This window comes from Setaria viridis, chromosome 2, assembly GCF_005286985.2.
Source record: "Setaria viridis chromosome 2, Setaria_viridis_v4.0, whole genome shotgun sequence".
Taxonomy (NCBI): Eukaryota; Viridiplantae; Streptophyta; class Magnoliopsida; order Poales; family Poaceae; genus Setaria; species Setaria viridis.
In genome coordinates this window covers 5573899-5601449 of record NC_048264.2, presented here as the reverse complement: position 1 = coordinate 5601449, position 27551 = coordinate 5573899, and the positions used below count along the sequence as shown (strand labels likewise).

Genomic DNA, 27551 nt, shown 5'->3' with positions numbered 1-27551 from the left:
GGGCGTTAAGTAGCAGTAGATTGATTTCCTAAACAGGTTATTACCATGTTGTGATTTACTGATTTCCATATGTTTGATCACATTGTATATACTGAATGTTTATCTGGTAGCAGATCGATCTGCTTTGCTCTGAAAGTGTGATGAAACTGAAAGGCAGAAGCTCTACGTGGTTCTATGTATTGTTTCGAGCAAAATTTTAGAAATATTGCGCCAAATTGGGCCAGTCATGCGCTCAGGCTCCTGGCCCAGCCCAAAATCCGAAGCGCACAGCTTGAAGTCCAAGCCCAGACACACTCTTTCTTATAGAAACAGGACCCATCTATTCCCAATCAATCAAAAAAAAAAAAAGGACCCATCTATTCGCTCGGTCACTTTCCATCTCCTGGTCCTGTAGAAATCCCCCAATTCCTCGGAATCGCCCGCCGCCGCCGTTGTCGCCGTCGTCGATCCCGGCCATCTCCTGGTGCTGCTAAGCTCTCTCCTCCTCCCTGTTGCCCGCGGTTTCCTCTCGCGCTCGCGCATTCCCTCCCTCACATCTCCATCTCGGTCTCCCGCTTCGCAGACTGATATCGGCGGCATGGACTGCTCCAAGAGGCGCGCGGCCGCGCTGGGCGACCTCCCTGTTGACCCCCTTGTGGAGATCCTCTGCCGCGTCCCTGCCAAGTCCGTCTGCCGGTTCAAGTGCGTGTCCAAGGCCTGGCGCGACCTCATTGCCGACCCTCACCACCGGAAGAAGCTGCCACAAGCCATGCAAGGACTCTTCTGCGTGACGCCCGACGAATCCTCCAAGGCATATAGTTTCAGCTTCATCGACTTGGCAGCGAGATCCGTGCCTCTGGACATCGACCCGAGCTTCTCCTTCCTGACGGAACTGCCTGGGATCCAGGCCCTCGTCTTACTGGGTTCCTGCAACGGGCTTCCTCCTTGGGCACCGCCAGGAATACTCTATCACATCCTCCTTGGCCTATATCGTGTGCAACCCGACAACAAAGGAATGGGAAGCCGTGCCTCCTTGCAGCTCTCATAGTCCTACACTGTTAACCTGCACCTATTTGGCTTTCGATCCGGCAGTGTCCTCTCACTTCAACTTGGTCCAGTTCCAGGTGGAGACCCACGAGGAGTTTCTTTCTGTGCACGCCTACTCCTCTGAAACTGGGACCTGGAGTGACAACCAAATTGACGAACAAGGAGAGGAAGGGCAGCTGGAAGGATGGCATATGGTCAGGTTTAATCTTGCAGACCCTAGTCCTCGGTGCCCCTTTATCAATGGCTTCCTGAATCTGCTAGTTTGGGACGATGATGAGATGAAGATAGTTGCTCTAGATGTGCAAGGCAAGTCAAGGAGGATGATCCCGGTGCCACATGTGGCTAATAGGAGGAGCTGAATGTCTTACTTGGGTGTATCCCAAGGGCATCTGCATTACATGACTCGAGAGAAAGTAGATACTCATGAAGGGAAGTACAAACTGTCCATTTGGGCTCTTCAGGATTATGATACAAAAGAATGGGTGTTGAAGCACAATGTGGAGATGTGACTGACAGAGTGAGGGATGGACAAGAGCAAAATGCTCGAGCGGCAGAGAGGAAAACGCGGAAACCGGGAGGACGAGGAGGCTTACCAGAAGCCGGCGATGGGCGGGGGCGGCGGCGGCGGCGGCGGCGGGTGGCTGCAGGCTGGCTTCACGGGTGTGCTGTCCCCGAATCGTAGGTGCAGTGCAGCAGCAGCGCGGCTTCAGGCTGAACACAAGTGCAGAACGTGTGAACACCAAGGGGTATCGCTGACCATGCATGCAGTGGAGAGTCAAAGTTGCATGCATAAATGCACAATAAAGAAAAGGAAAAGAAAATGCATGCACACCCGTGTGCAGGGATGAAGAACGAGCCTTGACGGCCAAGGGTGCATGGAGCAGCTAAACCTAGCAACTGCAATCTCAGCCTACGTAAGGCGTAAATCATCAGCAATGCATGCATGTCGTAGGGAAGCTTATTAATTACGTCGTCAGTCTACAGGAAGAAAGAAATCGGCGTCTGGAGATCTGCAAAAGGGCACCACGACAACGCAAGTGGAAGCATGTTAAGATTAAGAACTTACTCTTAGTAATACCAGAATAGGCTGGCACTACTTTCCTGTACATGTTTGAAGGAGAGAGAACCAGCCCAGGCATCAGCATCGTCAACATCCATTTCGGCGGCTGCATTACCAAGCATGCATGGAAGACAGCATAAACCATGTTACCCTTTAAGAATGAGGAGGTCGTGTAAATTATGCAGAGCACAAACAATGGCAAGCTACATTTTTCTCTTTACCTTTGGTACAACGTTGAGAGCATAATAACCTTGTGAATGATTTGTAAATGAAGTAATATCATATCAGATAATACCTGCATAATAAACAGCTAATCCATGAATTTGCGGTGTTCTTCATGTAATTTTCAGCATGACAGCAGATATTACAGTTTCAAGTTTCAACCAACAGCCGCAGGAGGTTTGCACCTGAGCTGCTTTTCAGTGGTTTCAAGACCTTTGCACGGCAAAACCAAGGGAAGAATAAAACCCAATGGAAGCATCTACAATCACACTTATTCATCTTACACATGAAGCCAGATAGAGGAACAAGCACAACTCCTTACTAAAGCAGCTGTGTGCTCAGTGCTCACTATGAAAATAGAGTGTCATGCTCCCATGTAAATGATACGGGTCATACTCACAGTTAGACACAGCCCTTAAAACTGCGCTAGCCTACCGGTTCATACATCACCTTTGACCCATTGCGATATAAGTAAATTTTCATGCAAATCTCTGGCCTAGAGTAGTGGCCGAGTAGCTCCTGACAAATCTGATCGCTGACAGTAACTGAAGGATCGAGAACTAAGGTGATTGTTTTGAGCGCTTCCGTCCATTTCAATAGGAGTTTCAGAAATGTGAGCTCGCGTTCAGATCCTGTCAATTGACAGATCTTCACTTCCTGGAGAGAATTCGAGTAGAGCTCCTCAGTTTTCCAGTTTTGCGGCTGACGGCAAACACAACCTGATAGCCAAATAGTTTTGGCCTGAAATGGGGAGCATAGAGATAAGAGTATAAGCCTGAATGATTTCTTGGTAAAATTTTTAATGCCTATTAACAACAGGAACAACATAGGAAAGTGGAGATGATTAGACAGTTAATGCCTTCTAAATAACTTATGGTAAATTTGCTGCATACAAATGAGATATCATTTGGTGTGCACCAATGAGTTTCTGCTGTGTAAAGAAAGAAAATAAGATAAATTGCATTTTCCATTAAACTAAAAAAAAATGCCAACTGAAAATAGCGTGCATTCAATGAAATTCATTTCTTAGGGTTTTTTTTCCCTAACGGAGCCTTTAGCATGGCTTCCAAAAAAGTTCCATTAGTTTGAGTATTCGATTCAACACATTAAAGCATATCATGGACAACGCCTTATGGCGCTTAATTGGGAACCAACATAGAGCTTCAGCCTTTCATCACACTTTCAGAGCAAAGCAGATCTTCTAGCGGATAAACATAAATTATATAGTCTCGAAATAAACTATGAGAACCAGATCAAATCCTAAAGTGTTACTATTGGTCGAGCCTTGGTGCACTAAATGGAAATGCTTCTGTTGTTTTCCAAGCAACCAAAGTATTAGGTAACAGATAAAGTGAACCGAAATATGTAATTACCTTAGTTTCTTCACTTATCTTGAGCTTCAGCTTTCTTATACTAGAAAAAATACGAAGCAGATGGAATACAAAGGGTCCAAAGGTATGTCCAGTCGTTAATAATCCCACGGACAGGCGTAGCTCCTCAATGTCGGGAAGCAAGGTAGTGACTTTTGCCAAGTGCTGAGGGTCCATCACGTTCTGTACATAAAGACACAAAAAGTTCATTCATAGCAGGTGAGAAATACAACTATTTTCTAAATAAGTCATTTTCTCATAAGGAATGATTGTTACAAAATGCAGCAAAATTGCTTCAGACAAGGTCATCAGAGTAATGGCATAGCAGATCTCCATGGTCAAAAATCACAATTATGTGAGAATTATACACTCACCCACTTCGTTCCACAGTTTTGGGTTGACTATTTCCCAAGGTACACACACTACCCCTCTCATCTTCAGTTTATGCCCTAGACCATAAGATATATAAGTGTATCTATTATGCTAACAACCAAATGCAGTTCAAGTAATACCATCTTCATTCAACAAGGTACCAAGCTACATTAAATTTTACAAAAAGGAGGGCAGAACATAAAGCATCTAATAGCTTCTGATAAGGAACCACAGTAAGCCTACAGTTAATAGGCTTGAGCAAAGTAAACCAGGTGAGAAATTTAGATACGAACTGGGGTATTAAAAAAAATATCTCGCCATCACCCGAATACCCTAGCAAACTCATCTCCTTTCAAATGCTATTCGACATTCAATTCGAAAAAATGGAAAAAAAATGTTTCAATGGCAAATGTAAAACAATTCAGGGGGAAATGCAGCAACGTTGTCATCTAGCATGATTTCACAACATTGACTGCCATAACACCATCGATAACAGTACCAACATTAAGCCAATGTTCTCAACTACTGATCTCAATAGACTTTACATTTGACACCAAGACTCTGTAGCTACACAATAACTCTGTTTTCGATTTTCTCTTGAGTGTCTTCCAGTTTTGGTCCACCTCATTGCTCATTTGATGTGGTATCCAAAGACCCCACTCATTTTTCTCAGATAGAACACTTACATCCTTGTGTACACCCGATGCTTGCACTCATGCCCATGTAAGATCAAAGGTTACAACATTGACCATAACCATACATATTAGGTTTGTATATGTCTGTACCTATAACTTATAGTCCTTTCGCCAGACCATTTCATTGATATTGTAGTTTACTTGGTAGACTGTATTAAGACGTAACAATTGCTACTATTCTGAACTCCAGACCAGCTGTCACAAAGTTAACACTAGCTTGCTGGTTGTCCGTGGTAATTTTTCAATAAAGAAGAATTTCTAACAAATTATTCTAAGAGATAGAGAAAGTATACTTACAGTTGGAGAGATGATAAGAATTGGGATCTTCTGAAAGCGCCGCAGTAGCATCACAGGGTCCAAGTTGTATGGATAATAATAAGAGTTCAGACCGCAGAAGATTCTCAATTTCCGTAGCTGTGGGAGCTCACCTAACTGGACCGAGCTCATATCATCATACGTATCAGCCCACAGGAGCATTTCCAGAACTGGAGCAGATATATCTGCCACTGGTTGCCTTGGCTTGCCAACCATGAAGCAGCTAGAGACACTCAGTTTTCTAAGCATTGGCGCCACAATGGTGAGCTGCTGCAACCCTTCAACATAACCCAAATCAAGACTGGCGAGAGACTCTGAACGAATAGCGAGATTGGACACACCTAGAACGCTGTAGACACGGAGCTCCCGCAGCAACGGGCACCGGGCTGACGAGAGGCCGTCGCCAAGGTCGCGGGGGCCGTGGAATCGGACGCGGCACAGGCGCAGCACCGTGAGCTTCGCAAACACGCCAGACAGCGGCAATGCAAGGCGAAGGTAGCCAAGGCGGAGGTCGATCCGTTCGGCCTTGTCAAAGCAGAGCAACTCAACATCGCCTCTAGTCCAGGGCCTTCAGGCCCGGTAAAGCGCACCATCCTTCGGAGGCGCATCGTGGAAAACGAGCTCGCCGGTGAGGCGTGGCGCAGGGAGGAGGAGAACTGCGGCCGCGTCGCCCGGGTCGGCATCGCCGGCGACGATGTGCAGCAGGTGGAGCGCGATGGCGGCGAGGGCAGCGCGCGGGCGGGCCAGATCGGCGAGGTCCGGGAACCGGAGCTCCGGGAGGTGCGCCCAGAGGCGGTGCCAGCGCCGCGAGAGGACGCTGGTCCGCGCGGCGGCCGCGGCGGACGGGAGGCGGAGGAGGACGAGGAGGAGCACGTTGTCGGGGAGGGCGCTGAGGAGGTCCGGGGGTGAACGGGTTGGGGTTGGGGGCGGGCGGCGGCTTCCGCCGGATATGCAGAGCGCCGCCCCGGAATTTCTCTCAAACGCCACGCATCGTCGATTCAATGCCGTCGCGGCGATATCACCTCTAGCTCGGGTGTGTTGGATCTCTCACAGGGTTAGGGATTTCTCGGCAGATCGCCGGCGAGAGCTGCCGTGGTTGCAGCCAACCACGGAGAATTGGGGTTTCCGGTTTTGGGAGGGAGGGAGCTAGAGCTAGTAGTAGTGGCAACTGGAGGTCGCCAAGCCACTGGCCACAAGAACTCACGGGCCTCGGCGAATTGGCCAGGCGGTGTCGTGCCTCGGGCGGCCCGGTAGCCTGCCGGGGCTCAGGCCCAGCCAAGCTACCACCGTGCCGTGCCTGGCCCGGTAACAGCGGTCCTCATGCCAGGCAGCCCACTCGGCCACCTACAGTGCAAACCAACAGACCAAACTGTTCCTTCCATCCTTATTTCTTCTCTACGGAAGAGAGAGGGTAGGAGAGAGAGGGTGAAAAGAAAGTTCTGCCGGTTCCAGTTCTTCCCGCCGGCGAGCTTCTCGATCCCCTCGCCTCCGCGAGCCTCTTTTGCTTCAGCCAAGCTCTACCACCGTGCCGTGCCTGGCTCGGTAACAGCGATCTCCCATGCTAGGCGGCCCACTCGGCTATCTATAGCCCAAACTAACAGACCAAATTGTTCCTTCCGTCCTTATCTCTTTGCTATAGAAGAGAGAGGGCGAAAAGGAATTTCCGTTGGTTGCAGTTCTTCCCGCCGGCGAGCTTCTCGATCCCCTCGCCTCCGCGAGCCTCTTTTGCTTTGGGTGGTTGAGGGGATTGAGGATCTTGGTTGGGCGATGTATATATAGGTTCTAGGATAGCTATTAGTCTACAATAAATCTCCCTATGGTCAGCTTCAATGGGGATTTCCTGTTCCTTGTCGCCGGCTCGGATGTCGTTATCGTCTTTCGGTCTTGGTGTGGTGTCGGTGGTGAGGTCTTTTGCTTTCTCCTAAGCTTCTCAGCTATTGTTTCTATCGTTGGTGATATGATTCTGGTGGTGATTGTGTTCGTGGTGCTCGACGATGGTGTTATATGCGTGGGATTAAGCATAGACGATATTTTCTTCAAGATTTCCTTCTGCGTCGATGTTCGATGATAACAACGCCGGCGCTGATCTCATAATCCACGGCATGGCTGCTGGAGTATTCAGGAATATATTTTCGATAGCTTTATGTCGGTGTCCAGATCTTTTGTCCCTCCAGGACGCTTCCGACGATAGTGATGTTGTCTCTGAAAATGGATCTGTGAGGTTTTCCTTATGCCTGCTCGAGAAATCGGGTTGGTTAATCTCCTATAGGTTACTTTGTTGCTAGTGTTGTGGGGTCATCAGCGTTGCTTGTGGCGTCCGATCCCATAATCTTGGTGAAGTTTTTGCCTGGGCGTTCAACAATTCATGTGCACATCTTTTGTGCCGGCTCATATGGCAATAAACTGAAAGCTTCTTCGTCGAAGTTGAAGTGGAATTCAGCTTCAAGCTGCAAACTTGGTGTTTGTTTGGGTGTCGAGTGGTGGCTTCATTCTCCGACGACAAAGAATACCGGGAGGTCTTTGCAAGGATCAAAATGTAATTTTTGTTTCAATCAAGAATGTCCTTGTAAAGAAGTTTGTGTAAACCTTTCTTTGAATCAATAAATTGCAACCTGGTTCTCTCTAAAAAAATCCAATACATCTCCAAGAGTCTCTAAATTCTTCTCCAAAACTATGTATTGGAGGCTCTACTAAATTTTTTTTCCAAAATCATGCCATTCCACAGCAGATTCCTAATATTTTAAAACTTGCCACGTCAACACGTGTGGACCCTAAGCTGGGCCGCCCCCTAGATCAATCCTTGTGATAAAACTCCAACTTCTGGAGCTACTAAATTTAGTTTTTGCCTAAAAACACAACAAAGATCTTGATCAAAATGGATCGGTCTATGTTTGGACATGACATGCACAGGTTGTATGGTAAAATTTGATCACATCTTGACTTCCAAAATTGATGCTAAAGTCGGCCAAATGCAAATAAAACCTGCCACATTGAATCTTTGAAAAAATCAGCTGAGGACTAAATTTTTGCCGACTTCGTGGCCTTCTATCTTCCAAACCAAAGTCCAAATCAACAAATCATTTATAGAAGATTTGTTCACCTATAATCCTTCTCAAACTTTTGTATTTACTGATTGAAGGGTTTCAACATGAACTTTTGAGAAAATTGGATCGAAGTCCTGACCTTGGACTATCACACTGTTAACTGAGCCGGCCGATTGCGGCCTCGGCCCCGACCGCCGTCAAAAGGGCGTGCCCACCATGGCGGCCATCCCGGTGGGGTGGAGCTCAGCGGTCATACCTACCACGGTTTGGCAGCCTGATGACGAGCTCCGATAGAGGCAGCCCGCGGCACATGGGGCGACGAGGGCAGGGTCTGCGGTCGGCGGCACCGTCGCGGCACGGCCGCGCTTGGGTTGCGCCTCCTGCACGATGATGGAACGTACCTGGCGAGCTCCACTTGACGAAGGGTCTGGCGGTGGGGTGCTACGGGTAACCTCGAGGTAGGAGACCGGAGATGTCGTAGCCGGCGAGCCGCACGCGCTCGACGGCAGGCTGGAGTTCACCTAGCGGTGGTGACGGGGAAGAATGGTGTCGCCGCCGAGGAGAGGGGGGTGGACAACCGCTTGGGGGTGAGAGCGGCCGGGAGGGTGTCCGCCAGGGTCGTGGTGTGGTGCGGCGTCGGCAGGTAGGTGCAATATCGGCGCGAGGAGGATGGGGAGGGAGAGCGCTCCATCTTCAGAGAGCAACAGATGAATAATCTATCATTGTAGACGAGCAGCTTGATGGCGCCTGCCGCGATGATGCCGAGTGGTTCCACTCCTCTAGCAATTGGGGGAAGCGCCAAGCTCGCGCAAATTTGCGGGGGAACGGAAGGATTCTATTTTAAGGGGATATTTGGAGTTGTTTTTAGCCTTCTTCTCTGATCACCTTACTTTTTGACCTTTGCTCCTGCACCGCCCTAGTCTCTGGTAGTCATTTTCATTGAAATTTTGGAACAGATTTGTTCTTTTGTGTTGGTGATCCTCACATTTCTATACCTAATATTAAAGAGAGGATGTTTCTTTCAATCCTTCAACCGTCATGGTAATTTTGCAAAAACATCCCTCAAGTTTATGAAATCAACCCGCAGTCCAAATGCTAACAGATTGGGGGCTCGGATGGAAAAAAGAGGGAAGGGAAGGGGTTAAGGGAAAAAGGCTTCTCCTTTCTCCACAACAGAGCCGCAGGAGGGGATTGGGGGCAGGCGGCGGCCGGAGCAGGGTGCCCTGCCGCTACCCCGCGCGGCTTCGGCCCCGGCCGCCCGCTCCGCCGCCCACCGCGGCGCCGCCCCCTCCGCCACCCCCCCCCCCTCCCCCACGTGAGCCTCTTGAAATTCAGTGGAACTGGAACGGGCGGAGCCCACCGCACCATGGCGCTGCTCGCCGCCTCCCGCGCCACCTCCGTCTGCTCCACCCCCGCCGCCTCACCACCACCTCCCCATCCTCTCCCCATCCGGACCCCGAAACCGCCACCCCAGAGCGGTCCCCCGTCCGAGCTCCACCGGACGAGAAGTTCGCGGCGTGGGTCACGTGCCTCGTCGATGGTCTACCTCCACGCCGTCCGGTCCCTCTCCCGCCAGACGAAGGCCTCCGACGTTGTCCCAGACACCTTCCTGCTCAACCTCATCATCAAGGCCTACGCGCGGTGCATGGAGGTGGACGACACGCTCAAGGTGTTCCGCGAAATGCCACTGTATGGCTGCGAGCCAAACGAGTTCACCTATGGCTACATTGTCAAGGCCATGTTTCAGAAGGGCTGGGCAGACAAGGGCATTGTGTATTTTGCAGAGATGAGGGAGAAGGGATTTGTGCCATCCGGAGGCATGTACATGATTGCTGTGTCGGCGTTGGCATTAGAATGGAGGTTCGAGGTACTGAGGCGGGTGCTGTTGGATATGTTGGATTGCAAGAGGAAGCCGGATATGATCACATACAGGACACTGCTGGAGGAGATGTGCTGGGCTGGGCAAACTGAGCAGGCGTTTGAGGTGCTGGAGGAGCTGAAAGGGAGGAAGCGAGGGCCATTGGACCAGAGGATGTACTCAGAATTGCTTGATGGGTTGCATTGGATTTCCCAGCCTCATAAGGACAACCGAACTGTCCATGACAAGGGTTCTGATGATTGAAATGACGTGTTGTGGTGATGATACTCCTCCAGAATCAATGAATCATATGCAAGGTAACCTGCTGATAACAGCCTTTTTCATCATATTGCGTCTGAACCAAGTTAAAACCACTGGTTCATCCTGTGGGTGTGCACTGCAGGCTTCTTGCCATCCTGTTATGAACTGCAACTTTTGTTTTAAAAAAAGTGAACTGCAACTGTTGCTGCTTGTCCGCATCCTGTTGATGCTTATTTTTCTTGTTGCAATTGTATACTGATGATTTAAAACTTCAAGTATTGCTCAAAACATTTACAATTCGAGAGCATAAATGCTTTTATGACTGACCCTTATTACTAGAAACTAGATGCTGCTTTTATTTTTGTCATTATAACATAGTTCATCTAACATCTCAGGGATACATTGTTCTGAATCGGCCGTGGGCATTTGTTCAGTGGCTCCAGAAGGCAGACATAAAGGAAGAGTAAGTTTACTGTAAGTTTAGTTGATAATCAGTGATCATTCTCCAGACTCAATAGTTCAATTAACTTTATACTATGTGCAGGTATATCTTGATGGCAGAGCCTGATCATATTATTGTCAAGACTATCCCAAACTTGTCAAGGGATGGTCGCGCAGCAGCTTTCCCTTTCCTCTATGTTGAGCCGGAGAAAAATAAGAAATTGTTGCGTAAGTTCTTCCCTGAGGACGAGGGGAATAAGATTGATCCTATAGGAAATTCTCCTGTGATAATTGAGAAGGTGAGATTTTTTTTCTTCTAAGTATCTACTCAGATTTCCGTAACTAATAGTTTCTCCCTGATTTACTAGGAATCTCTTGCAAGGATTGCACCTACATGGGTGAATGTTTCAATTGCAATGAAAAAAGATCTTGATGCAGATAAAACTTTTGGTTGGGTTCTTGAAATGTAACGTGCTGCCAAATAATTTCTTTTTCCTCAGTTTTTCTAAGCTTCCATCTGGACTTTTAGGGTGTGAGATGGGATGGGTTGGTCCGGTCCCAGTTTTTTTGGATGGAATCGTCCCACCGCCACCGAATCGGAGCTCGCCTCGGCCGAATCGAGCCCTGGCGCCGCCGAATCGTGCCCCGTCGCCGCCGAATTGGAGCTCCCCGCAACCGAATCGGGCGTCGCCGCTACTGAATCATGCCTCGCCACCGCCGGATCGGTCACTCCGCTGTTGGATCGAGCTATTCCATCACCGGTTTGGGTGCTAGCAAGGCGAGCGGCGGTAAGGAACCAAATGCCCTCTTGCCCACCGAGGTGGAATAAAAATTTAGTGATAAAAATAAAAAATATCATTAGTTTGAAAAACACAATTGATCTTTTACCGTAGCAACGGGTATTTTGCTAGTCATAGCAGATTCAACAAAACACAAAAGCTGCGGCATGCGAACTGCGCGAGATTTCAGCCCCTACGGTTCAAAAACCCAATAGAATGCTTAATGCGCTGTTTTGCGTAACTGGAACACAAATAAAACGTACGGTGCAAGACGCAGTCAATCTCGTGCAAAGGATGGAAACAGAATGATGAACTTCGCAAAGGAGATCTTGCAGGTTGATGCAGCCACAATTTTCTATTATGTTTCTGTATTGCAGAAAAAAAAAACAGCTGAAATCATCATCTATGGAATCACCAAGGCAAAATCTTATTGCAACCAGCAAGTCTCATAACTGGATAGCAGAACTCTTCAATGCAACACGGTATCATCTAGTGAATGCAGCAGTTGAATCAGCTTATTGTAGTACAAAGAAAATGCATGTCGTACGGAAGCTTCTTTCAGTCTACCAGAAGCAACAAAGCAACATAACTTGGTAATATGTAAAAAATGCATGACTACATAAAAGTCTGCAAGAACTATCACTTCCTTAGTAATAACAGAATGATTTGATAACTACTTACCTTAGCCCAATAATTGCAGCAACTGCTGAACTAACAGTCTGAATGTTGGATCACAACTGTTCTAACGTTACAAGCTAAAATGGTGTTTTAGCATAAGTTGATGGTGCATAACATTGGCCAGTGGCCATGAATCACTTCAAGCCAGAAGTAAAACAGAGTTGGACACTTAGTATGACCATCTAGTGTTAAGGTAGGGTTAAGATTCCCCTATCGAGGCTACAGCCATACGACTCTACTAAGCAAGACGCGGCCCTTAAGACTGCCCGGCCTAGCCTACAGGTGTATACATCACCTTTGCCCCATTGCGATATAAATAAATCTTCATGCAAGTCTCTGGCCCAGAGACACAGAGTAGCTCCTCACACAGCTCCTCGTCAACAATGGCTGAAGGGTCGAAATTTATAGTAATTGTTTTGAGCACTGGCATCCATCCCAATAGTCGTTTCACAAATGCGAAATCACAATCACAATCTGCAACACTCAATCCACAAATGTTCAATACTTCAAGAGAATTGAAGAAGAGCTCCTTAGTTTCCCAGTCATGCGGCTGATGACAAACACAACCCAGTGAACAAGCAGCTTCTTCCTGAGATGAGGATCATAAACATAAGATCGGCTAACTGCTCAATAAACTTTTCAATGGCTATTGACAACAGGAACAGCATTAGAATGTGGAAATATTTTAAACAGACAGAGACACCATCTGAACAACATAAGGCAAATTTGGAGATGAACGGGATATCCTTTGGTATTAGCCAATTGCGGCAATGAGTTCGTGCTGTGTCGAGAAAGGGAATTAAAGAAAATAATTTTTCCACAAAATTATGACAATTGCAAATAGTGCATAATTGATTAATGTAGCATGGCACCATGTGAAGTATCATCAGCTTAAGTACTAACTCTGCGTAAAGCATACCATCAGTGAAACGCTTGATTCCAGTGTGCGAAATCTGCACTGGCCCTTAATTAGGAGCCAAAATAGATATGCAACTTTTCATTAAACTTTTTGTATGCATACAATATCTTCTAGAATTAAACCATGAAGATAATTAGAAACCTAATTCCTAAAGTACCACCAGTAGTCAAGCATTAGTGCATCAGAATGAAAATCATTCACCAATTTCCAAGCAACCAAAGTATTTGATAGCTGAAAAAGTAAAGGGTACCTTAATGCCTTCATCTATTTCCAGATTCAACCTTCTTATACTGGTACAAATCTTAAGCATATAAAAAAACACAAGCGCCAATAGCATGTCCACATGTTACTAAGCACAGGTGTAAGTTCTCAATGTTCGGGAGCAAGGTTGTACCTTCCATCAAGTACTGGCAGTTAACCATGTTCTGCAAACTCATAAAAGGACACAAGAAAAATTCATAAGCAGCAAGAAATAAAGTAACTTTCTAAATAAGTAATTTTCTCACAAGGAATTACTGTTACAGAAAGTAGCAAAACTACTTCAGACTTGTTCTGCCAAGTTATGACACAGATCTCTCTGGTAAAAAAGTTCACGATTACTTGGGAACTACACACTCAACCTGTTTGGGCCTCAGCCCTGAGTTGAATATGCCCCACGGAACACACTATACCTTCACTTTTGAATTCATGTCCTTGACCAAATGTTACAATTATACCGGTGCATCTATGTGAACAGCTAATAAAAAGAGGTTGAGGTAATGCAATCATTCAATAAGGTAGCAAAGTACATTAGATTTTATAAATAAGGAAGACTAAACATGGCTCATCAATAGGATTTAATTTAAATGAAGAACTTCAATAAGCCTACGACTGATAGACCTGAGAGAAACAAACTGAGCTAGAATGTTATATAAGAAATGGGGTGTGCTTAAAAATTACCATTTGGTCGTACCAGAAAGGATCATGTTTGACATGATGATATACGTGGATAGGGGTTGCACCAATAAAAGAAAACCTTCTCCATCGTTGGCCAGTTGAAATGATTTGGACATATCCAATAAAGGCCTCTAGAGTACTAAGGTAAGGCACGGTAAAAAATAAAGAGAGATAGAGGTCGGCTAAACCTAACATGGGAAGAGTTTGTAAAGAGAGACTTGAATAATATCCAAAACATTATCTATGAGTATCACACATGGAAATTTTACCACTTAGGCGTGTTTGGAAGACCAGTATTTGGTCTAATACCTCTGTAAAATACAGAGCCTAGAATTTTCCAACGCGACGTGGAGAAGGTTGCTTGGATGACCGGTATTCCAAAAAATTTTACCGTCAGTTTAGGGTATTCCAACCGGAAAAAAATTATCTCCTCACCAGGCGACACTATTTTCCCGACAACTATCGGGCAGCGCTCGACGGATGGAGGTCACTCAACCGAGGCAACCTGTGGCGATGAACGTCATGCTTGCTTTTATTTCTGCTCGCCAGCCTCAACCCTCGTCGGTATCATCGTAGCTGACCTCAGCTCCCGCCTCCGTCGTTGACTGCGGCCTCGATCTGAATCTTCGTCGTCGACGGCGACCTCGGTCCACGCCTCCATCAATGATGATGGCCTCGGCCCTCGGTTCGTGGGGCCAGCATTGTTCGCGGGCTTCTATCTGCATGCCTTCAATTCAGATCTGTCAGAAGAAGCTGATTTCTCATAAGCATCTCCAGATCGTACGCACTCCGCCTCGGTTGCCTCGTCGCCGGCCGCGCTCATCGACGCCAGCGAGAAGAGAAGTCCTGAGTGACTTGAATTGATGGTCTGATCTACCACCGTGACTTGACTTGAAGAGAGCTCTGCCTCCACCGTGCGGCTCAAAATTGATGGTCTGATCTAACTTGTTAGAGCACCAGTTTGAGCAGTGATTTGAATTCCCAGCAGTTTCATGCTCCAACTTGATGCTTGGATCGAAAATGTGATGTCTTGATCTGAGATTGCTCCAATTTGATCTGACTTTTCCTGATCAACGTCTCGCCCAGGGAGCAATCTCGAGTACTATGCGGCCGTTAAGATCTATGGCGATGCTGAAATCATCGACGACGCCTAGCACCATCCGCGGTAGCAATGCAGCCTTCTGATCAGCGATGCAAGGGTAGGAACTCATCTCTTCAGTTGACTCATGACTGCTTCACGCGTGAGTCTGGGAGGCCGGAAGGTTCTACCCAAACAGCATTTTCCAGGTGCAAAAGATATCGATGGTAGCCTTGTGCACAAGATATTACGAGTGGAAATGTTTTACAGGTGAAAAAGAATACGATATTGCCAAACACAGGCCCTTATACCTTTCTATTATTTTTTATCTTTTTATGGTTGGACATAATTGGTTTTAATCTCTAACATAGCTCAATTTACCTTGAGCTAAGAGGCTTTGTTGCTGCTGTTTGTATCTACAGATGTAGATGACTATATATCATACTGAGCACATTTCATTTCAAACCCATACCGCATTTTATTAGGAATGCTTTTTTCAATTACCAAAAAGAAAACCATTCAGGGGAAAATATGGCAGCAGCAGCATCTTGCACGATTTCTAAAGATTAACATGCTGTAACACCATCAACTCATCAAGTACAGTACCAACACCAAGCCAATCTTCTCAACTACCGATCCTGATAAAGACTTTGTATTTACTGCCAGAACACAGAAGCAATATAATATTTTATTGATTTTTCCTGTCCTATAAATTAGCCAATGAATGTAAGGTCAAGTATCACGATAGTGACCTAACCATACATATTTTATTGATCAGTGCTTGGCTCCATTAAGATCTACTCCCTCTGTTCCAAATTGTAGATCATTTTGAATTTTTTAGATTCATAGATATTATTATGCACCTAGACATACACTATGTTAATTTGATCCGTTGATATAACTGATGTAGATCATTTGATATTGATTTTCTGAAGAAGCAGGAGACCTCTCCCGTCTCCGCCCTGCCAGCTGCTTATGGAGATGATCATGGCGCCAAACCAGATGAAAATGGTCGGTGTACGCTCGTACTTGCACTAGTGTCAATTCATTTATATCCAATTCACTTTGCAGCGAATTTAGAGTACGTTTGAGATAACGTCGGTTAATCAATTTAGCTGCTAGAGTTAGGTCATGTAGCTCGATATCTAGCTAGCGTAACCTAGAGATGGGTTAGGGTTTGCAGATAGATTGGGTTCACCTCCCGTGATACGCGACTTAGAATTTACATAACATTAAATAGAGCTTTAAAATTAGAGGAATTCTAATGTATTGTTTGCCCTTTTCTTGTAGGCACTGGTAGTGCTTCCGCCAGGGATGCTACGACTCTTACAGCTGCCGTGGTGGCACCTTCCTCGACTACAATTACAATAGTATCTTCTTTTCCATCCACGTCGGTATCAGAGTAGGACGAGGTCGTCATGAATTTGAATAATGTCTCCACTCGTCGATCCATCCTTTATATTTTATTATTATGTAGCAATTTTAGATAAGTGAAATAAAAACTCCGCGCACCCAAAATATCCCCATTCGCATAGCCATCAAAAAATTCCGCGGCCGGTCTACCACTCTAAGATCCAATGGCAGGCCTACCTATGCGTGGGACCCATGGGGAGAACAGGAACTTTGTGCCACACTTACAGTTCGAGCCTGCAAAAATTAATACTTCAAAATTGTTACGTACATGTGTGTTTGTTCTACTTATCTCGTTGCAATTTTCCCTTCGGCTTTGCAGTGTTTGCTAGAAAACAAGGGTGATCGTTCCAAATGTCAGCCCTACCACGAGGCAGCCATCAAATGTTTACGTGGAGAAGTTTCGGCACTAAAGAACCAAGCCAAGTGTTTACGCGGAGAAGTCCTGGCAGCAATCAACCGAACCAAGTGTGTCATAAAAAGGATACACGATCTCGTTGTGGTGATTAAAAAGGACACCTAGAAGTTAAAAAAGATCTTTGAAAGATCAGGTCAATCCTTATAGTTAGTATCGATCATCATGATGTTGCTATTGTCTGCTTGGTTGCACAGGGTTTACATAAACCCAGTAGCAATCATGTCGCCACCGGCTGCCTTTTTGTTCCCAAAGGAGGAGCAACTTATTACGGCGTCCAGTTCTGTGAGCATCGGCGCCACAAGGTGCGGCCCCTTCAGATATGCAAATCCACACTGAGATGAGATGAGACCCGAATGAATGGTGAGATATATTTGGGACACCCCTAGAGGCTAGAGCGTCGTCGTAGGCGTGGAGAGCTCCGGTTAATTTGTCCGGTTCGGGCCGGACTGAGGAAAAGATTGAATCATTTTGGTTGAAACCCAACCCAACACGGCCCACAGCCCACAAAATTTGAACTTAGCAGACAAATTTATGTTGCTATCAATGCGTTTGTTTCCTCGGTACTGCCCAGTGTACGGATGGGAGAAGCAGCCCAACAAGCCTGTACTAGCGTTCAGTTCGACATGGTCTCTGATTTCAACTTCCAACAACGTACGAATGCACTTCCCGCCTAAGAGAAACATGCGCTACAAGAGTACATCTACTATACCTCTGCGGAACCCAGATGATAAACTCGATCAAAACTCTGTCCATCCATCATCGTCGATCGGAAGCGGAACCAGGAGATCGATCGATCGCAAGATGTTGGGCGACACCTGCAGTACGTAATTCGCCTCTCTGCAGCTGCTACGACGACAACCCTTTATTTCCACCCCGGCGGCGGCTGCCTCTGCCATGGCTGCCGCAGCTTCACCCGAGGCTACAGCCATGGCTACGGCCGCGGCTACCGCGACGGGAAATCCGATGGCTACCGCCGTGGCGATCGGAGCTTGGAGGTGCGCATGATGCACGCGCCAGCTGATTCGCTTCGATTAATTGTTGGTTTGATCCGTTGCTGTAACCTAGCCGTCGATCGATTGATACTGATTTCTGATTCGAAGCAGGAGATGAGCTCTCACCGCCTCCGCGGCCGCTGCCTGCGGCTAACGGAGATCATGGCGCCAAACCAGATGGAAAAGGTCAGTTACTTTACAGCGAATCAAGATAACGTTCGGTAGTACTCCCCCTGTCCAAATGGTAGGTTGTTTTGGTTTTTCTAAATTTATAGATATTATTATGTACCTAAATAATAATATTTATGCACCTAGAAAAACCAAAACGACTTATAATTTGAAACGGAGAAAGTATATCTTGCAGCATCTCCTACATGTAGCTAAGCAAAGATGGGTTGAGGTTTATTCGATTGAGTTCTTGTGATTGTAAGCAACATTTTTTGGGGTATAGTGTTTATTTACGCGTAGCTCAATATTTACCATAACCTAGCGATAGGTTGAGGTTTACACATAGATTGAGTTCCCGGGATACGCGACTTAGAACTTATGTAACTTTAAATAGAGATTCTAATGAATTTGCCCTTTTCTTGTAGGCACTGGTAGTGCTTTCACCAGGGATGCTACGACTCTTACCGCTACCGTGGTGGCATCTACCCCTACTACAAGAGCATCACTGTTTCCATCCTTGTCGAGATCAGAGTGGGATGAGCTCATCATGAAATTCGATAATGTGAGGATGCTCCACTTACCAATTCTTTATTTTTATTAATTACTACCTAGCAATTTTAGATAAGTGAAACAAAAACTCTGCATGTATGCCCAAATTATCCCCACTCGCGTACCCATAAAAGAATTCTGGGTGCCACTCTAACATAGCTAATACCACCCATGCATGCATCCATTGAGACCCAATGTCAGGTCTACCTACGAGCGAGCGAGATCCATGGCAAAACAGGAATTTTATGCCACATTTACAGTCCGAGCCTCTAAAAATTAATATTTACAATTGTTCATACATGTGTTGTTTTCGTTATTTCGTCACGCGCCCTTCCTTCATTTTTGCAGTGTTTGCAAGAAAAAAAGGGGTGACGCCTACAACAATAAATGTATGCCCTACCTTGAGAAGGTCTTCGAATGTTTACTCGGGGACATTTCGGCATTACGTGACCGAGTCGACGGTGAAGTTTCCGCAACAACGAAGCAAACCAAGAGTTTTGTACAAAAGGTAGATGATGTTTGCGTGGTGATGAAAAAGAACAACCTTTAAGTTTAAAAGAAATATTTGAAGATCAGGTGAGGCCGTGAGGGAGTTTGCATACATAAACCAAGTAGTGTACGTGCGCGTATTGCATGCTGAAATCTCCCTACTGTCCTCATATGTCGCTTCAAAATTACTAAAAATCTCGTTGTGCATGAGAAACTATTACAAGTGCTGCTCTTTCTGGTGTGTGGGTGTATAGCTGTGTGTGTATTGACAGTATGAGTGCGGCAATATTTTGGTCAGGGCTGAGCTAGGTCAACATTCTGGCTCAACTCAGCACTTGAACCAACGAAGCCAACATGCGTGTACGTGATGTCAGCAGGAAATCTGCAAATCCATGCATGCATGGCTACTGCACACACTCGTGACACCTACAAATGCAGCCTCTGTATAACTAACTCGGATGTTGCTGTACCTCCACAAACTTAGAAAACTTGGTCAAAATGAGAGAGGTTTGACTTCGAGCAAATCTAAATTGACCAATATCAGGGATACCGGAGTAGCTCAACTACCTTCGAAAAAACGAAGCCATGGACCCCTAGAGACTTCGCCTCTTTTTTCCATATAACTATAATCAGTAGGGGGCAACCTCTCCTGTTTCCTTGAACTATAAACACTCAACCGGGAGCATCTCAGTTCCATCACACGTCATGCATTGCTAGTACACGCACTCGTGTAACGTCTACAAGTGCTTCCACGTAGCAAGTCGTAGCACTTGTGTCTCCACACACTTATTAGGAAGCGACCGTGCATTTGGCGATTTGGAGAAGAACCGGCACGACGGCATCTTTATTTCTGCTCTTATTTTGAGAGTTTACACACGACACCCCATCCATCTGCATACCTGTGGCTTTTACTGTATTCTCTACGCAGCAGAACGGGCAGCGCTCAACAATCTCTAAACCTGGCCGCTAATTCGATGTTTCAAGCGAGGCAGCATGCATGGTGTCCGGCTTTGCGCGAGCGAGCACACTAGTACCATGACCATGCATGGGAGAGTGCTGCCGCGTGCCTACCAATCATCCTCTTCACTTCACAAATCGCATCGCCTATGTCCAGAGGTGTGAAGCGCTGGAGAGTGTGGAGGGAGAGTTCCTGCCACCTCACTTTTGCGAGGTGGGCATGGAGAGGGAGACGCGCTGCGCCGGCGACTCCTTCCACTGCTGCGTGATTGTCTTTATCTGGGTGAAGAACTGCACGCCAGCCTTGCCTGCCACACCCAATGCCACATGTACAGTGCATGTTAATCGGACCCGAACGCAATTGTTTCGGCTAGGGAAGGTTCATTCTGGTGACTATCGGGAAAAGATCAGGAGGCTTTAGGTTGAGGATGGCGTACCGTAGAAATTCAAGTCTCCTGCGAAGGAAGCCTTGCTGCCCGTGAAGGAGAAGAATGGCAGTGGTACTGGAATTGGGACATTGATTCCCACCTGGAATTGAGATCATAGACATTACGAATGATACATGCTGCATGAGTTGATTCATATAGTACAAACTGAAGCTTCTGGTTCCTCATTCTGTCAGAACTCCGGAACCCTTTCTCATGTCACATTTATGTGAAAAAATTAAATTAGCAACCACCTGAGACTTTTCAAGTTCCCAGGAAAATTTGTACTAGCCTTTCCTGGATTTATTCTCTTTTTTTGTGTGTATCATCAATCATGTGCAATCTACAAAAAAATTCCATGAAAATGAGAGATGCTATGCAGTACCTGTCCAGCTTCAATGTCTGTCTGGAATTTCCTTGCAGAGACTCCAGATGTTGTAAATATAGAAGCCCCATTGCCATACCTGACAGGCAGGGAGGAAGATTACACTCTGATTGCAACAAATGATCAGATTCACGAGCCCATAGGAGAAAAGGTATTACTTATTTCTATTTATAATTTGGATGGCATCATCCAGGCTCTCTGCCTGCAATTGAGGCAAAAAAAAAAAGGTCCATAATTATCACCATAGCATAACCTATAGACACCGAAAATACAGAAACAACTTTGTTGTACCTTCATCAAGAGAAGAACTGGACCAAAAATTTCCTCCTGTTTCAAAAAAGTTAGCAAGGTTCAATCAGACATAACAATGCACATGCTGTTTCTTCCGATTATATGGGAAGGATTTGCGAGTGAACTGCAAATTTGACATTCCATCAACCATTTCCAACAACATTTAGAGAAAATACTCACGTGTAGATAACATGGCTACAACTGAAAAATATGAATAAATGGATGATTCACGACCCTTTGTCAATGCTGACAAAGATTTGTCTCCAGACAGAATCTAGGATTAAGTTAAATGCATCAGCATTATGTCTCCCCTCAATAATTGAAAATGTGCATTTTGGAAAATGGATGGTTGGTACTTCATAGCTTCCAGAAATGGTTGTGTTAAATGTGCTCAAAGCGTGCACTTCTATTTGAAACCAATCTGCCTAAGTGCATTCCATATTTTACTTAATTTGAAATAAAATTCACATAGTGATACTATAAACAGTTCTACTTGTGCATGAATCCAAGAATGCAACCTTGCACAATTTAGATGCAAAGTTAAATTTGATAAAAGTTTTCTGAAAACTACCTTGTAACACTCCATGTCACTTTTAACATCAGCCAGAATGGTTGGACCAACAAAATTGCCATCCTCGAACTTAGGAACCTGCACATTACAGAGGTTTCAGGATCTGCAGCAACAATATATAGCAGAGTGAATAAACAACTGAAATATTGAAATTACCACAATATCTCTCCCGTCAAGCAAAAGACGCGCCCCACTGTCAACACCATTTTGGACTAACTTGCAGATACGGTCCTTGGCCTGATTAAAGTAAACTGTTAGGAGCGACGAACGAGTGAAAAGATAAAGGGCCTTAATAACCAAGCTAGCAGCTCTTATGAGTATTGACTATTGAAGTAAGACCAAGGGGAAAAATATGTGTTTCATTAGCAAACTAGTATTTGTGATCATGATAATAAACCCCAAAGGCAAGTTGATTCAAGAAGAATGCTTTACTATGCTTCAGTAGTTCATTATTGCTAACAGGATTGAAGCAATTCACATATTGTAGTATGCTAAAAATCATTCAATGCTCCTAAACCCTGGACAAAATTGAGGTCAGAAATCAACCTTGACTAAAAGTATTTACTCATAAAATGAAAGAGATTATCCAACCCGAACCGATGCTTCATACTTATTTAGTTGGTAATCAGTAAGCTGTTAATATACAGGCATGTTAATTGCATGTTTTGATTCCACTTAGCAATGACCTTAAATGTTCTATTGTTGTAATAGTCATCGTCAAGAAGTACCAAGCAAAGTCCACACTAGGATAAATTATACACACACTAACCCCTGAACCAACTAATTTCAATACTTTAGGTCCATCTAAGTATTAGCACTGCTTACCACTACACCAGTAGAATTATATTCCATATTCGTTCAGATCATAAAAGTGGAGTAGGGGGCATCAAGAACTCTAGTTACAGATACTTTTCACCACAAAAATCAGTCCTGAACTTTTAGGCACAACAAAGGTATATGCATTGCTAGCTCCGCAAGCATCATGGAAATTCATTCGGAGTTAACTTTAAATCCTTCCCATATAATCGGGGAAGCCCCTTGATTTTATCCCAGTATAATTGGGGAAGCCCCATATAATCGGAGGCTGGTTTACCCCAGTTAATTCTTCAGGGTTTAAAGTTTAAATAGTCCAGTCATTTTATATTTTTCTTTCCTTTTTTTTTTGAGGATGCAACTTATTCATCTCTTCAGCAGTATGATCTTATGGAGAAAGACAGTTATTTTCTTGTGGGGAAAAACAGGTGATTCTATGTGAAACACATTGCCAAAATTATTGCCAATACGCATCCATGAGTGATGCAATGAGAACAGCATAAGTAATGACGCGGTCAAACCTCTCTGCTGATCACTGGACCAAGGTCTGCATCATTAACCATTCCTGAATTAACAACAAGACCACTTGCACGTTTGACAAGTTCTTCCTCCCTACAAAATATTATGGTTAGCCATGACACTAAAGCTGACAAAAAGGTATATCCTGAAGAAAACTTTATCTTCGATAGGGTAAGCTATACCATGATTCTGAACCTCCAACAAAAACAGCAGTGCTCAATGCCATGCACCTTTGCCCTGCTGCACCAAACCCAGCAGCAATAAGGGCATTCAGTGTGGCATCTTTATCGGCATCAGGAAGGATAATTGCATGATTCTTTGCTCCCATGTTGCACTACAAAGAAACAGAAACATATGTTGTGAATTATGCTGCTTACAACACAAAAGGCAGAAAATAAAGTTAGTTCAACTTAAAGTCCAGAAGAGATGCAGACTCACCTGAACACGCTTGCCTGATGCCGATGCTCTAGAATATATATGCATACCAGCCTGACACACAGAGATCACAAAGTACAGTTGGAGAATATAATAGTATAATTTTTCCGGGGTCATATGTGCTTTTAAATCTAATGCTAAAAGTTACAAGTAGAGTTTATAAATGCATCTATATAACATCATAACACATTCACATGCTGTTAGCATAAATACAATAATAGCCTGAATTCTGTGGATGCATGTTTTTCTTGGCAACCTTGCAAATTTGGAATTGATAAGAATGTCATGATTAGAATTTTTGAAGCATAATGATGACATGATTCAAAAGATTTGGTACGTGTAAGCGTTTGTGGTTGTGGACTGTCCCAAATTTTTTTGAACAAGGATTATTAAGTTAATGACTTAAAAAGGTGAAAAATGGAAAGGTTGCAGGCAGGACCCATTTGTAAGTATTATGCAGACCAAAATATACAACATATTACAGGTGCAAAAATTGTGCCACAAATAGATATAAACATATAGGATACTGGATTCACTTACTGTGTTGGAACCAACAAAAGATACAGCCTTAATATCCTCATCATCACAAATATTGTTGACAACATCCTGCATCAGAAAAAAATGCAATTATAACCAAACAATCTAACATATATTGAAGTCAGCAGAATAAAATTCATGAATATTCTTTTTGAAAAATGGAAGAACGGGAGAGATCAAACAATTATACAGAGTAAATTAGGCAATGTTGCCCCCAAAAATTATCAGTTGTCACGTGTGCTTTAGCAACATAAGAAATACATGACAACAGATAAACAAATTATCGTAACATAGTACCAGCTCAAAATTTGAAAATGAAAAGAAGCAAGGTAGCTAAGAATACCATACATGTGTACCATGAACAATGTTCAAAACACCCTTAGGTAAACCAGCCTCCATTGCTAGCTCCGCAAGCATCATGGAAGCCCCTGAAGTAAATAACAAGTAGCAGCAAGGTATAACATCAGATTTCCAAATTGGCCAAACATAATGCAGTTTGAAGTACTTCATATAGTATTTGCTACTTCATGATGTTAACATCTTCATACTGTATAAGTATATCAATGCCATTTCATTAAGAACATAAGCGTCATAATTCATTCGAAGTAACTCAATTTCCATTGCATAAAAAGATCACAGTGCAACCTGAAAATACATTTAATCCGTTCATAAACTAGTAGATGGTCTCTCTGATACAGAAAAATCATTTCCTTTGTGACATCTTACAACACCAACACAAATGCTAAATTCGGGTGCAACAGACACACACCAGATGTTAGTACTCCTATTCCTTACAATACAGAAAAGAATATGTGCATGAGTAAATTTGTCCTGACAGCTGTGAAGACAACATGCAGCTTAATTAACATGGTTGCTAAGAAAGTAGTACAGCCATGTATTTTATTCAATCCATCAGTATCACAACAATAACAAATTTAGCCAAGGAATTTGGTAAAGATAGAAGGATCTGCCCAGCAGCCACTTGGCTGGGCAATGGGAGTGCAGGCATGCAGCCAGCTCACTAGAGCTGAGTGCAGCTGCTACTTGCTATCTTTCCTTCAATAAAGGCTAGGACTAATAGAACATGAAGTCATATTTTCCTAAACAAATAAAGTTCGATAAAATTTGCTGATAGAGTAAATCACCTGGGTCCTTTTCTGATGGCTTGAGGACAAAAGTATTGCCACATGTAACTGCTACAGGAAACATCTGCAGCCATTGGAGAGAAGCTATGTTTAAAATGACTATACATGTTCTCTTCTATTATAATTCCAATGGGGAATAGCAGCACAAATAATGGCAAATTATCTTTTTCTGAAATAGTATGATCATGAAAACAACAGGGGTCATGCCTAGTAGATTGAAATAAGAATTCAAAGTGTATAACAATTGCATAATGCAATCAACTATTGGTGCCAGTGTTCCATTAAGAAAAAAATGTCAAAAAGGAAAAAGGTGAAGTTAGACATACCCATAGGGGAATCATAGCAGGAAAATTAAACGGGCATATTCCAGCACACACACCCAGTGGCTCCCTAATGCTGAAGGTGTCAATCCCGTTAGAAACATTTGATACATATTCACCCATTTGTAGTGTCCCCATTCCACAAGCATGCTCCACCACCTCTACAAGATTAGGAGTTCAAAATCAAAATTGCACACCAGTAAATGGTTAACATAAGAAAGAGTACTCTCACAGAAAAGGTCATTAATTCAAGGCTTCAAGCATACGAGCAGACTACAATAAACAAATCAGCAGCAACATAGACTCCAATTAAAGGGGTAATATTGACCTTTTATGCGATCTGGGGGATTTGGGAAATATGAGACCACATTTGATACACCACAATAAGTCATTAAAAGCATTTATAAGCAAGATTTTCTGGAAAAAAATTTCTTAATTGCAGGTCAAAATTTACTCTAAATGTATTATGCATTTCTTATTGTCACTAAGGTCTGCAAATTCAGGAGGCAATTAGAAACTTCTTTGATTAGATATTTGGATTATGGTGAGTTAGAAATTTTAGATAACTACCGTCTAAGCAAGCAACATATCCAAGTGTGCGCATTCGAATGATCTGAGAACCAACCTAGACCCCGAAACACATCGCCCCAAGCATCTTTCAGCGTCTTCCCCTGCTCCGTCGTGATGTTCTCTGCAAGCTTGTCCTGCAATCAGGAGGAGGCAACAGTCACAGAGTCACTAAAACAAGGACTGTACAGCATCAGAATGACGCAATGAGGACGTTGATTAAACAAATAGTCACCATGTTTGCCCGGATGAGCTCCTGGAACTTGAACATGACGCGCTGCCGCGTGGTGACGGGCGTGCCCCGCCACCCGGGGAAGGCCGTCCTGGCGGCGTCCACGGCGGCCCTGAACTCGTCGGCGGTCGTGAGCGGGATCCGCGACACCACCTCCTGCGTCGCCTGCGACACCCCCCCGACACCCAAATGCGCGAGTCACACATCCGACAGCCCCCCAAAAACCGATCAAACCCGAAATCATAGTCGATTCGAGGGGGAGGAAGGAAGGCTTACGGGGTTGGTGACGTCGACGTGCTCGTCGGCGCGCGACTCGACGAACTCCCCACCGATGAGGAGGCGCACCCTTGGCTGCGAGGGATCGAGAAGCAGCAGGCCCCGCGGTCAGTCGTGACGGGTCGAGGGCGATGGCCGCCGGCCGCCGCAATCGCGGAGCGATAGGAAGGGACCGGGGGTAAGGGGCAGCGGGCACGTACCGGGGACGAGGCGGGGCCGTTGGAAAGCCACGAGGCGGCGGCGGCGGTGGAGAGCGGGGCGGCCGCGGCCATCGCCGGCGAGCGGCGGAGCCCGGAGGCTGCGCGCGGAAACGGAGGGCGTCAGGTCAGTCAGTCAGTCAGCCAGGGAAGGGGACGCGCGGCGCAACGGCGCGGGGATGGCGCGGGTACCTGAGCGGGAGAGCGCCGCGCGGAGCATTATTGGGCGGCCGGCGGCGGTCGCGCCTCTTCCGGATTGGGGCGGGGGTGGCGTCGGAGGCGGAGCGACTGGGTGAGTCGGAGGCGGAGTGGTTTGTTGGACTGCTACTGGTGGGTGGGTGGGTGGGTGGCTGATGATCTGTATATAATCGGCGGCTGCGGCGGCCGTGGGACCCGCCGAGCAGAGAGAGGGAGGGGGAGGTGGATTAGGATCGGCGGCACTCCCGGTTGGCAGGGCGCGCGTGACGGCGGCTGAAGTGCGACGAGTTGCAGTGCGTCAGTCGGTGTCGTGCGATCCTATCGGAATCAGCCGGGGCGCCAGTGCGGGCTGACGTGGCTGGCTGGGAAATGTTTTTTTATTCCTCTTCGACGGAATGCACGGGACATTTTTGGGCGGTAAAAAGAAATCAAGTAAGCTGAGACTTGAGAGCACGTAAAATGACGCTGGAAACAGCAGAGAAATTGTCACGGATCCATGCATCTTCTAGCCTCGTGCTGTGAACAGAAGTGTTCAACTCCGAAAACAAACTATTCATCTTATTAAGAAACTACGGAAGTATCATTTATTTTGTTTTACCCGTT

The 27551-nt window shown here is 45.3% G+C and overlaps 3 protein-coding genes and 1 pseudogene across 3 annotated transcripts; 2 read left to right on the top strand and 2 right to left on the bottom strand.

The window, feature by feature from the left end:
• Positions 1-367: 367 nt before the first annotated feature.
• LOC117843190 (F-box protein At5g07610-like) lies at positions 368-2523 on the top strand (annotated as a pseudogene).
• An 84-nt stretch (positions 2524-2607) lies between these two features.
• Positions 2608-8416, bottom strand: LOC117843191 (uncharacterized). Its single transcript, XM_072291767.1, has 5 exons — positions 8365-8416; positions 5683-6106; positions 5043-5628; positions 3682-3861; positions 2608-3049 (listed from the first exon to the last, which is right to left on the bottom strand). Exons 1-5 carry the CDS (start codon positions 8414-8416, stop codon positions 2735-2737), a joined length of 1557 nt encoding a protein of 518 aa, XP_072147868.1. The 3' UTR covers positions 2608-2734.
• Positions 8417-9470: 1054 nt separating this feature from the next.
• Positions 9471-10262, top strand: LOC140221797 (small ribosomal subunit protein mL103 (rPPR7)-like). The gene is made up of 2 exons (XM_072291766.1): positions 9471-9503; positions 9579-10262. Exons 1-2 carry the CDS (start codon positions 9471-9473, stop codon positions 10224-10226), a joined length of 681 nt encoding a protein of 226 aa, XP_072147867.1. The 3' UTR covers positions 10227-10262.
• A 9633-nt stretch (positions 10263-19895) lies between these two features.
• On the bottom strand, positions 19896-27092 carry LOC117844724 (methylmalonate-semialdehyde dehydrogenase [acylating], mitochondrial). The gene is made up of 19 exons (XM_034725496.2): positions 26943-27092; positions 26754-26851; positions 26554-26628; positions 26281-26442; positions 26104-26182; positions 25485-25639; positions 25159-25222; positions 24362-24441; positions 24017-24082; positions 23480-23530; positions 23224-23375; positions 23044-23134; positions 21866-21946; positions 21710-21787; positions 21139-21174; positions 21006-21049; positions 20848-20926; positions 20475-20565; positions 19896-20345 (listed from the first exon to the last, which is right to left on the bottom strand). The coding sequence occupies exons 1-19, from the start codon at positions 26968-26970 to the stop codon at positions 20239-20241; spliced, it is 1617 nt and encodes a 538-aa protein (XP_034581387.1). The 5' UTR covers positions 26971-27092; the 3' UTR covers positions 19896-20238.
• Between the last annotated feature and the right edge of the window lie 459 nt (positions 27093-27551).

Excerpts from the sequence above, each read along its gene's own strand:
- LOC117844724 (XM_034725496.2), bottom strand. The coding sequence starts at position 26,970 with ATGCTCCGCGCGGCGCTCTCCCGCTCAG. Across the intron at positions 23,376-23,479 it reads CATCAGGCAAGCGTGTTCAG|TGCAACATGGGAGCAAAGAA; the intron begins GTGAGTCTGCAT and ends GTTTCTTTGTAG. Across the intron at positions 23,135-23,223 it reads GTTGGAGGTTCAGAATCATG|GGAGGAAGAACTTGTCAAAC; the intron begins GTATAGCTTACC and ends AATATTTTGTAG.
- LOC140221797 (XM_072291766.1), top strand. The coding sequence starts at position 9,471 with ATGGCGCTGCTCGCCGCCTCCCGCGCCACCTCC. Across the intron at positions 9,504-9,578 it reads CCGCCTCCCGCGCCACCTCC|AGCGGTCCCCCGTCCGAGCT; the intron begins GTCTGCTCCACC and ends CCGCCACCCCAG.
- LOC117843191 (XM_072291767.1), bottom strand. The coding sequence starts at position 8,416 with ATGTGCCGCGGGCTGCCTCTATCGGAGCTCGTCATCAGGCTGCCAAAC. Across the intron at positions 3,862-5,042 it reads TTCTTATCATCTCTCCAACT|AACGTGATGGACCCTCAGCA; the intron begins GTAAGTATACTT and ends CTTTATGTACAG. Across the intron at positions 3,050-3,681 it reads AGATAAGTGAAGAAACTAAG|GCCAAAACTATTTGGCTATC; the intron begins GTAATTACATAT and ends TCCCCATTTCAG.